Source organism: Arvicola amphibius, chromosome 3, assembly GCF_903992535.2.
Source record: "Arvicola amphibius chromosome 3, mArvAmp1.2, whole genome shotgun sequence".
In the NCBI taxonomy this organism is placed as follows: domain Eukaryota; kingdom Metazoa; phylum Chordata; class Mammalia; order Rodentia; family Cricetidae; genus Arvicola; species Arvicola amphibius.
This window is the reverse complement of record NC_052049.1, coordinates 68,347,951-68,358,356: the sequence shown is the minus strand read 5'-3', so window position 1 is coordinate 68,358,356 and position 10,406 is coordinate 68,347,951. Positions and strand designations below refer to the sequence as shown.

The following is a 10,406-nucleotide window of genomic DNA, read 5'->3' as shown; positions in this document are numbered from 1 at the left end:
AGTGAGCTCTAGTCTGGTATAAGCCAGTCTGGGGCCAGGGGTGGCGGAATGTGTGCGAAAGAGGGGTTTTAGTTTTAAAGATCTGGCGTTATTAATACATTAAGGAAGCGTTCCCTTGGCAGTATGTGTTCTCACAGCTTCAACTCAGATTCCATAAAACATTCAGACGCTGAAGGCTGTCACAGAGCTTGCCCCTCAACGCCCGCCCAGCTAGATAGAGGCCTCAAGGAGAGGCACTTTCGGGAAGAACCCAATCCAGTCCAGCTTCCGGACTCTTCGAAGTCCCATGGGGGAGGGGTTAGGAGAAGGGGGAGGGTGGCTGCAGTTCTTACTGGGAAGCCTGGGACAAGAGCCGGGAGAGAAGGGCAAACTATAAGTATGTAGATCTCCAGAGATGCCCAAGAAGGAAGAAAGTCAAAATTCCTGGTGTTGATGTCTCAGGTCTTGCCCAAAGGCAGGGAGAGGCAACACCTAGCTTATGACAGTCAGTGACCCAACCAGAATCAAAAGCTTTGAGGAGTCTCTCCCCACCCCCATCTAGGGTCAGTTAAGTAAACCTTTGCAGATCATCCCCAGCTCAGCAAGTTTCCCACAGCAGTTAGAGTCTAGATGTACTCGCACTGGTTCACCGCGCAGGGGTCTGTAAGGGCCAAGTGCCTGGAAATTGTGCCCCAAAGGCAAAACAGCCTGCCTAGCTGTGCTTAGGGTTGTCCTTGAAGTGATATCACAAAGACTGCTGTCTGCCACCGAGACCCCTGCTCTCCCCTCGGACACATCCCACACAGCCTGGCCTTTCCTTCAGCTTTACAAAAAGTAATGCAGCAACTGCTGACTGCTGTAAGAAACAGATGCAGCCAACTTGGACTGGGCCTGAACTGTCCCCTCTCCCTCTCAAAAATCCAGATTCTAACAATATTCAAGACAGAAATTATCCAAGGGTTTCTCTTTCTCTGATGGTATAGTTCAAGTAACCAGACACATGGGTTTTGCTAAATTCTTTTATTTTTGTTTAAATTTTCACTTCAATTTTAATTCTTGAAGAACAGCCTCGACAACATATATCGCACTCATTATAAGAAGCAAAGGGTTATATCAAAAATTATTAGTATAGAATCACAGGAAATCTGGTTTGGAACCAGAAAAAAATACAAAACAGATATAGATACATAGACACAGGACATTTTTTATAATTATTTGGAAAATGTTATTTTCCCCTAATCTTGTTCCTTTTTTTCTTTATGTGCATACGATGTTTAAATTTTACAAAAAATGAAAATAAAGACTAGTATTTTACAAAATGAATAACAGTGTTCAGTGTGTTTGTTTCTACATAGAATTCAGTCCGCTCCCATATGAGTTGTTTTCTGTACAGAATATATCCACATCCATCCACAATAAATCCTGGAAGGTCCATTAGAATCCTTCTATTTTATTAAATTTCTCAAGGTCCTCTCTCTGAAAAATTTGTTGCCATTTTCTCACCAGACATGAGGTCCTTTTTCTTTTTCTTTTCCAATATACTTACATAATAGATCAGACCCTAAATAAGTCTTTTTTCCTCCTAGTTCGCAGCGTAGGCTACATTCCTGCAGAGTAGGCTGCCCTTGTCCCCAGCCTCCTCCCCTCTGTCTGGCCTGCCTGGTCCATGGTACCAGCATCCCAAGGCTTTTGAGTCCTTGGTCTGGGTGAGTCCTCTTAGTCTCTAGGGAGTAGGGGACAGGAGCAGATGGAAATGCCCAAGTCTAGGAACACTGGATGGACATGTAAGGCCAGTTGAAACTGCTCCCAGACAGCAGCATGTCTCGGATGAGAGTCTCGATGGGGGTTTTACCTACCAAACGGACGAAGAAGAGCTGCTCAATGACAGACGAGGATACTGTGCGGAGAGAGGGCAATCGCAGCAGCAGCTTGCCAAAGCGACTGGGCTGGTTGGGGTACTGGCTCCTCACATATTCCTCCAGTGCACACTGCGATTTCTCCTGCAGGCTTTCGATGTGGGCAGCATCCGACAGGCCACAAGCGTCTGCCAGAGCAGCCACAGGAGGGAGAGACAGGGAAACGGGGACAGACGATTAGGTTAGTGAGTAGTAAAGGCACACAGCCATTAATGTTTTGAGGAGAAAAGGAAAAAGAAATAGGAGAAAAAGAAAAGCAGTCCTTTCTTCTATGCAAAGAGGCTCCTTTCTAGGCCATATTCTTTCCCATCCACCATACAAATAAAAGTCAAGCACCTCCCAACACCTAGGGAGCGGGAAAGTGACACACATGCACACAGAAGCACAACCTTGCCGTCCCTTTGTTTTTGCTCTTTCACCTTTGGATTAAATAATGTAGGATGGTGAATCCATGTTTGCTGTGTATAGCAACCTGTTTTCGCCTATAGGGGAAAATCTTTCTGGTTGTGCTCATTAAAAGAAAGGCATTTGTCCCTTTCCCTCTGGATTTTGGGCTCTTGGAACCCCTGAAGAAATATGCAGACTTGGATGCAGTTTTAGGAGGCTTCTTGGAGTCTCCTCTCAAACCCAAATGACCCCAACCAGCAAGCTCAAGGAGAACCTAGATTGTGTAGTGAATACACAAGGCGGGGGAGGGTGTTAAGGGATCACAAGCTGTCAGAACTGAGAATCAGATCAAGTCCATGCTATAGCAATACAGGATTTGAGATCAACTATATGTGCAAGCAAGGACTCGGCAACAAATCCTCAGTGAGAGTGAACACTCCTATCTGTTCCTTAGGTCAAGTAATTGGAAACTGATCGCATCTCTGCAAGCTATATAATTACCAGAAGAAATATGGCTCAGTTACTCCAGGCTGCAAAAAACGAAACATCTACAGTGGTCAGACACAACGTTAGCTAGAGGCAGCTGATACTCGTCTCAGAACTGGGGGGTGGAGGATTAAGGATGGCTTTGCGGAGAGCTAGGTTTCCTGTAGCAGGACTAAAGGAGATGGGACAAGGCACTTCATACAATGATGGCAACCAGAAACCTTTATGCTTCTTTCAAACCAACCAAAACCCTTTTAGGTCCAGACAGCAGATTATCCTATATCTGCTAAGCAGAGCCAAGCCAAGGGGGAGGAACATGGAATCAGGGAAACAGAGTGAAGCTTCTCCCTTACTCCCTATGTTATTTCTTAATATTAATAATGCATATTTTAAAATCAGGAAGATCACAGAGGAACCCTTAGTCGGTCAGGAGGTTGAGTAAGGATCAAAGATGGAGTTTGCTAATATATAGATCTAGGAAGGAATTTACATATGACAATACTTGTAAAAGGACACTTTGTAATGGGGAAGTGTGACCCCAAGAAAGCAAATTATTCCAATCCAAATCTGTGTCCACTGTGTCCGTGCTGTGTATCCTTACAGTGCGAGAGCTGGAGTCACAAAGCCCTCTTCCCCCTTCATCTACAAAGGTATGGCCTCAAGCAAAGATACAAACAAAACCACTGATGATAACTCAAGAACTTCTGAGGCAAGTGACCTCGGGTCCAGACTGGGTTCCTCTCAGATATCTAACTACTCCATCCAGCTGATGCAGTACATCCGCACTGGCCTGAGTTGGGAAGCCAGGGAGATTATTATGGTCAGCATGGCCAGGAGAGGAGCACACTGGGGTTTCACTGCTTAGCGTGGGGACTCTTGAGATCTGCCCGTGGACCTGCTTTCTAGAAAAGCCTTGCTAAAACAGACTTGTATTTACATATATCTTGCATTACATACATTTTCTGTCCCTCATGCCATGTGATAGTCACAGCCACAGACAACACAACAGGAGAAATATCCACTGACATCCCAACAGATTTTCCCTTAAAGATCCATATGACATGCCCTCAGGTCAGTAAAACATCACAGTCCCTAAAGTGCAAGGTCTCTGCCTCATTCACAGATAGGTGGCTCCAAAGAGAAGCCTGGACAGGTAGACTAGGGACCTGCACTACTGCTTCCACCTTTGAGACGGAATTCCTATTTCTAGGTCTGTCTTTCATCCACCAGGAGTCCTAGTTCTGGCCTGGCCTCACACATTGAGTAGTTGTTCACCCTGCAGCAGAATTCTCCCATCTGGGGACAGGCAGTGTGAGTGCTTGAATCAATTGGTGGGTTGTGGTGGCAATGAGAGGTGAGCAAAGGGTGTAATTTGGTACATATTTGCACCTGATGAATTATATTACCGACAAGAAAAGGAGACAGAATATACAAAATCCACGTCTCACTTTTTATATGGTAGTGTCAATGTGGGAACCTTCAATATTTCTTCTACAGTATATGAAAAAGAAATTATGTAAATAAATAACCATTACTGCTCAGGCCCTCCCGGCTTAGCCTTTGTAGTGCAGAGAATGTATTTCATGTTGTGCATTCAGAAGAGTTTAGTGTTCAGGAAATATAGATGTAATCAGCTGCCATAACTAGAAATCAAAGTTATTATTGTGCTGAAAATGGATTTATTGTATTTATGTTAACTAGATGGCTCTTTTCAGAGTCAGTCTCATTTATTTGAAGGAATATTTAAGTATATGAATTAAAGAATTTTCTTAAAAGCAAGTTCAGGTCATGACCTAGTCTTTGGATGCTGTCCAGAATATTAAGGATTAAACATACCATCCAGAGGCCAAATGTGAAAACCACCACAGGGGACCCCCATGCCAGCTTCAAATACTTAGCCAGAACAAGCCACATTGGACAATATGTATAAAACTCTCTTTTCCATCATTCAAAGTTTGCTTAAAAGTTGGATGACTTTTGAGAAGGCTTCCCATGAATTCCCTTTTGGCTAGCAATCAAAACAAGTTTAGTCAAGAGTGGAAATGTGCTGTATAGAAGGAAGGTGGGTAAATTACTACTGACAGTTCTGTTTCCATGCTCAGATATTCTGCCCGTGATTTCCCAGCAAAATAATGTTATTGTTCGCTTCTCAGCACCCCTTGCATCTGGAAAACATGGCTTAAAATACTTCTTTGGGCTTTTTGAAAAAGAACTTCTCACAGGAATGCCTTAGGATGGAAAGTTTAAAAGTGAAGCCTGCATAATTCTGCAACATTCCCTGAAGCCGGCACAATCCTAGGCCTCTCCCTGGGAATACAAGTACCACATCAGCAAAGTCGAGGGGATTCAAAGAACTTCAAGGACATCAGGGAAAGGGAAGAGAGACCTTTCCTGAGAAAACCCCCTGTCCAGCTAGCTCCAAGTCACACTTCTGCTTTAAGACACTTAACTGGGTGAGATTTTGAAACCCTAGTTTTTCTTCACTGGCTCCCTTCCTGATGGATTTGGCTAAAGCCATGGGCAGGAGAATGCCAGCAAGGCCCAGGCTGCCAGAGTCAAAGGATCCTGGTCGCTGCTTCCCAGGCTTCTTTGTCACTTTTGAAAAACACATTTCCATCAAGGAGACTTATTAAGATAAAATGCATTCAAACACCGAGGAACCAGTTCAATAAATCTTCCATTTGTTTTAAGTTTGCACTTTATCCCCTTGCAAAGAATAACCCCACTCTCACTAGCAGACCTGCATTTGCGCTGAAAGTAAAGGGGGTGGGGAGAGCAGCCCAAGTCCAAGACTCTGGCCACCTTGCATACAAATGAGCTGTTCTTGTCTAAATAAATTATCTGCTTCTCTGATCGATATTAATACTACATTTGCTACATTACAATATTGTGCAAATTTAAGAGTCATTTTGATACAATGTAAATATGATTCTTCATGCATTGAAGTCAGGAAATATTGATATATTATCCGACTGCCTACTGTTCAACAAGGCCTTGTTTGGGAAAGACATTTTTGCCATCTCTGCTCAAGGATGGTTTTAATTTGGCTTTGGAGGGCTTGGCTCTAGGATAGATTTATTAGAATGGTTTATTTCTTCTCCTAATGGAGAAATTAAAAACAATAGTGCCAAGAGCAGTGGTAAAACTACAGCTAACCTTCCTCACAGTGGGCAGGGCCCAAGGCCCATCTAAGCAGCTCTGCTCCCACCAGAGCCCTTTCGCGCTTTGTTTGTGTTTCCGCTGTTACCTGTGGTCCCTGGTGTTTATCTGTTTCCCTCTTGCAGGTTCCAATAATAAAAGGCGGGTAGCGTTCTCACACACTCAGACCAGAGCCCTTCAAAGGCAACGTTAATTCACTTTCCTGGAAGTTAATTTGAACCATCTATCATAAGAGAGATTGTTAACAAGCTTGCTACCACCGCCTACACTTAATTTGATATTTTTAAGGCATCATTTAAAATTTCCAATGTTCTTGTGTTTTGCATAGCTATGAAATTTATCTCCCGGCCCGGAATCCTCTCATGCTTGCGGGCTTTACAGTATTGCTTTTGTTTTTTATCTTTCTTGTTTAGATAGAATCCGTTTTTTATGACCCTCAATAACCCCAGCAACTGCAAACATGAATGGTTTCCGATAAGGGAAAATCAGGCAGCAATAAAGCGGGATTATTTATGATTTATTTGTGCGTATTCTCCTCTTTCCGCCTCTGTCTGTGTCTCACTGTCGGGAAACTCATCCAAGGAGAGAGCCACACAGAGTAGGAAGCCACCTTCCCACGTTCTCTTCCTTCTGTAGCGTTCCTCCCCCAGAAAGACTGAGCTCTGGCACACCACACACACACACACACACACACACACACACACACACACACACACACACACACACAGAGCCACTATCCTCAAAGTATTGCCTCTCCCCTCCCCAGACCGTAGCCTCGGTCGAAGGCGCGCGGGGGTCCAGGTCGTCAGGCCAGGCCGCCGGCCTCCCCAGAGCTCCTCCGCTCCAGCACCGCTAAGCTCCCAAAATGGCAGCGGCGCGGCCCGCGACAACCAGGGACTGGGGCTGCAGATCCTGGGCAGGCCTAAGGTGGGGTGAGGGCCGAGCCTCACAGCGGCAGTGGCTGCGCGGGAGATGCGGAAAGCTAGGCTCCCGCCGCACGGTGCCCGCGCCAGCTCCCGGCACAGCCAGCCCTCCCTCGCGACCGCATCCTCACCTGACGTGAACAGCACGATGGCTTTGAGGCAGCTGTACTCGGCAGAGTCGACGTGCAGCGCCTTGAGCTTCTCCACCTGTTCCTGAAAGATGCGGATGTGGTCCATGAAGGCCACGACGCGGTCCGCGGACATGGGCGAGGCATGGAGGCCGGCAGCAGCCAGCAGCGGCGCCACGTGCAGGGGCATGGAGCACTGGGCCGCGTTGAGCACAAACAGCTCGCTCCAGGTGAGGCGTAGCAGAGACACCTGGTCGGTGATCTGCAGATCCGGGAAGAAGGGGATGTTGCGGGCCCACTCGACGGCGCTGAAGAGGAGGCGCGCGGCCAGCTCGCAGATGTTCTCGATGCCCATGATGTTGTTGGGCTGCATGCACTGGCTGCCATAACGAGACGTGGGGTAGGGCTCTGCGCGCAGCAGCAGCGAGATGTAGCCGGACAGGTAGCAGTGGCCATTGAGGGGGTCCCCGTTTGTGAGTGCGTACTGGCCTGGATTGGGCTGTGTTGGAGGCATTCTTCCTCGCTGAACCGCTGACAAAAAGAAAGAGAGAAAAGAGGCAATGTGCATCCAGGGGGCTTGTGAACATTGCCGAGCCGCAACGCGCACCCAACGCAATGCCGTTCTTTCCCGCAGTCATAGCTCTCAGAGCATCTTCTCCTGCTGGCTCTCACGCACAGACCATATTGCCAGGAGCTCTCGGTGAAGCCCTCTGCCTTCACCGGCTCGGTGTGTTCATCCATAGCCTGCACCCCTGGCTTCTTCAGCCAGGAAAGAACTAGGCCTGACTTCAAGGCCCTTAGCTCTGCTCGGCCAAGAAAGTAACACCCAACCGCCCCCCCCAGCTACTAAGAAGCAACACACAGATAAATGAAACCCCATTCATTCTTCCACAATAATACAAACCGAGATTTTTTTTAAAAAAGTGAATCCTGAAAAAGGTTATATAGTACCCGGCACAAGCCTTAATGCACTCTTCACTTGCAAAGCAGCAGCGTTCAGTGCATAAAATGTTCCCATAATCGCTAAAGTGCTACAGAATTATCTTTAAAAGAGATACAAGTTACATATCTTACAGACCACTTACAACTTTTGACCAGAGAGTAAGCACTCCCCGCACCCTCTCCCATTTCCCCCTCTGCTTGCCCCATACAAAGCTCTCACTATTAAAAGCAACAGAAATTTGAAATATTTCAAGAAAAAGTTGAACTTACAGTAGCCAAACATTATTGAAAAAAGTAGGAAATATAATTAATGTCTGTCTGTCCTGCGCGGTGCACTGTAACCTGCAGCCAGCTTTTGCCCAGTGAATGCACGAGCTTGCAACTGCAAAAACACTGGATTCATTAACCATCTGAATGCAAAACGTAAGCATGCTTTGAGTTCTTAAAGCTGACCAAAGGGATTTTTTTTTAAATGTGTATGTTTTACTTCGACAGTGCCAGCATTTTAAACCGCCATGTAAACAAAGCCAACTTTAGGGAAAGTTAGGGCTTCTGAACTCTCCCTCCCACCCCACAACAAATTAGTAGAGATGGTCCATGTCCACAGAGCTCTCCTATTTCAGGCTGGGCACTGTTGCCTTTGGTTCTAATTCCAAGGAGAGTTCCAGTGCAATTTAACGTTCTTGAAACACAATGGTTAGAATACTTTTTCTAATTATAGTTTTGAACTTGGCAGTTATTTTTCAATTAAATGAGAGCACAATTTAAAGTTGTTTTTCTTCCCAGATGCCTATAGAATCTCCCTGGAGCTAGAAATGAAGTCGTCATATTTGCCTTCTCCTTGAGATCTGAAGGAATTCAATTTCTTTCCTTGTGACATATAAAATACAATTTTGAAGTCAATTACAAGAAGAAGTAATCTACATTCTGCAAAATTGACTGGTTCACTAATTTGACTGTAAGATATCTTTAATGATTGTCAGGAGATAAACTTTAACTATAAACCTCTAAATATATTTGTAAGAAAAGTGCTCCATCTCAAGCCATATGAACATGAAGCATATCCAAATTCAACATCAAAAGTTGTGTTTAATAAAAAAAAAAAAAACAAAAACCCATACAGCACATCGACTAAATGATGCAGAAAAGCCCATGCCAGCTGCAGCCTATGCATTATAGCCAAATCAGAAGGATCGGTAAATGGCGTTGTAAATTGTAATTTGTATGCAGTATTTAAGCAGAGGGTGGAGTTTGATGAAGAAATAAAACGAGTATCAAGCTCTAAAAATGACAATACTATGAAGGCAGGGTTCAGTCACAAACTTTCCTTTCAAAGTCGAGGGGTGAAAACAAGGCCACAGCTCCGGAGGAGGCGGCCCCAGATCCCAGAAGAGGAGAGGGAACCAGTGAACAGGCCAGAAGCTCCCCTCCCCCTAATTAGACCTACAAGTGCAATAAATCTCACTCCTCTTTTTCCAAGCTAAGCTTCCTAAAGGATGATGGAAGCAATGAATCTACAGTTTAGGGTCCTCCAGCCCCAGTCCTCTCCCATTATACATAAAGGGTACAGTAAGGTGGAGGGAAAAGTGAAATGAAGGAAAAAACAAAAACAACCAACACGGAGACAGTTTTCTGCGAGGAATAAGCACCCTTGCCCAAGTTCATGCCAACACAGCCCCAAACATCCTCACACACAGGCGGGAGCGAGACACACACGGAGCACATCCAACAGAGGAAGGGAGGGGATTTTTAAACCACAGCTCACGATCCCAGGGACACAATCCTGAGCAGGCAGCGGGAGGGGTGGAGGAGCCGGGGAGAGGAGCGCAGGCCGGGAGGGGGAGGCAGCGGCAGCGAGCTGGAAGGGGGGGGGGACGTTGGGGGAGGAAGGCAGCCAGGATTGGGAAGCCCGGACCGGCTGGGACCACAGGAGCCCCATCCCCACAGCCACAACCACCCGGGCGAGGGAGAAAGAAAGAGCAGGGAGGCGGGCGAAGCACAGGGAGAGAAGCAGAGAAGAAATATTCACCTTCCCGCCTCATGCCCACTTTGAGGCACTTCTTGAGGCGGCAGTATTGGCACTGGTTGCGGTGGTGCTGGTCGATGGGACAGTTCCTGTTGGCACGGCATGTGTAAGTTAAGTTCCTGCGGACGCTCCTCTTGAAGAAACTTTTGCAGCCCTCGCAGGTGAATTGGCCGTAGTGCTTGCCGCTCGACTTGTCCCCGCACACCACGCACTCGATGTGCTGCTGGCTCTGGCCCGAACCGGGCGGGCCCTGGCCCTTGTCCCCCGCCGTGCCGGGGGTGGCGGGTGCTCCGGGCTGGCCCGGGGTCTGCGGCGTGTGCGGCGCGCCGGAGCCCGCCTGCTGCTGCTCGCCGCCGCCGCCGCCACCGCGGGCTGCCTGCGCTGCGGGGTTGGGGCCGCCGGGGTTGCCCCCGGCCACGTCGTCCTGCGGATCTCGCCAGCTGCTAACTACCATTGCCAT

General features: G+C 47.0%; 1 protein-coding gene across 1 annotated transcript; it reads right to left on the bottom strand.

Annotated features, from left to right (window-relative positions):
- Positions 1-1,051: 1,051 nt before the first annotated feature.
- Nr2f1 (nuclear receptor subfamily 2 group F member 1) lies at positions 1,052-10,406 on the bottom strand. The gene is made up of 3 exons (XM_038322895.1): positions 9,950-10,406; positions 6,982-7,509; positions 1,052-2,023 (listed from the first exon to the last, which is right to left on the bottom strand). Exons 1-3 carry the CDS (start codon positions 10,404-10,406, stop codon positions 1,743-1,745), a joined length of 1,266 nt encoding a protein of 421 aa, XP_038178823.1. The 3' UTR covers positions 1,052-1,742.

What these genes read in the sequence shown, in the direction of transcription:
- Nr2f1 (XM_038322895.1), bottom strand. Translation starts at nt 10,406, where the DNA reads ATGGCAATGGTAGTTAGCAGCTGGCGAGATCCGCAGGACGACGTGGCC. An exon ending in AGTGGGCATGAGGCGGGAAG is followed by an intron (nt 7,510 to 9,949) that starts GTGAATATTTCT and finishes TCTTTTTGTCAG; the next exon opens with CGGTTCAGCGAGGAAGAATG. An exon ending in CATCGTGCTGTTCACGTCAG is followed by an intron (nt 2,024 to 6,981) that starts GTGAGGATGCGG and finishes CTGCTCTGGCAG; the next exon opens with ACGCTTGTGGCCTGTCGGAT.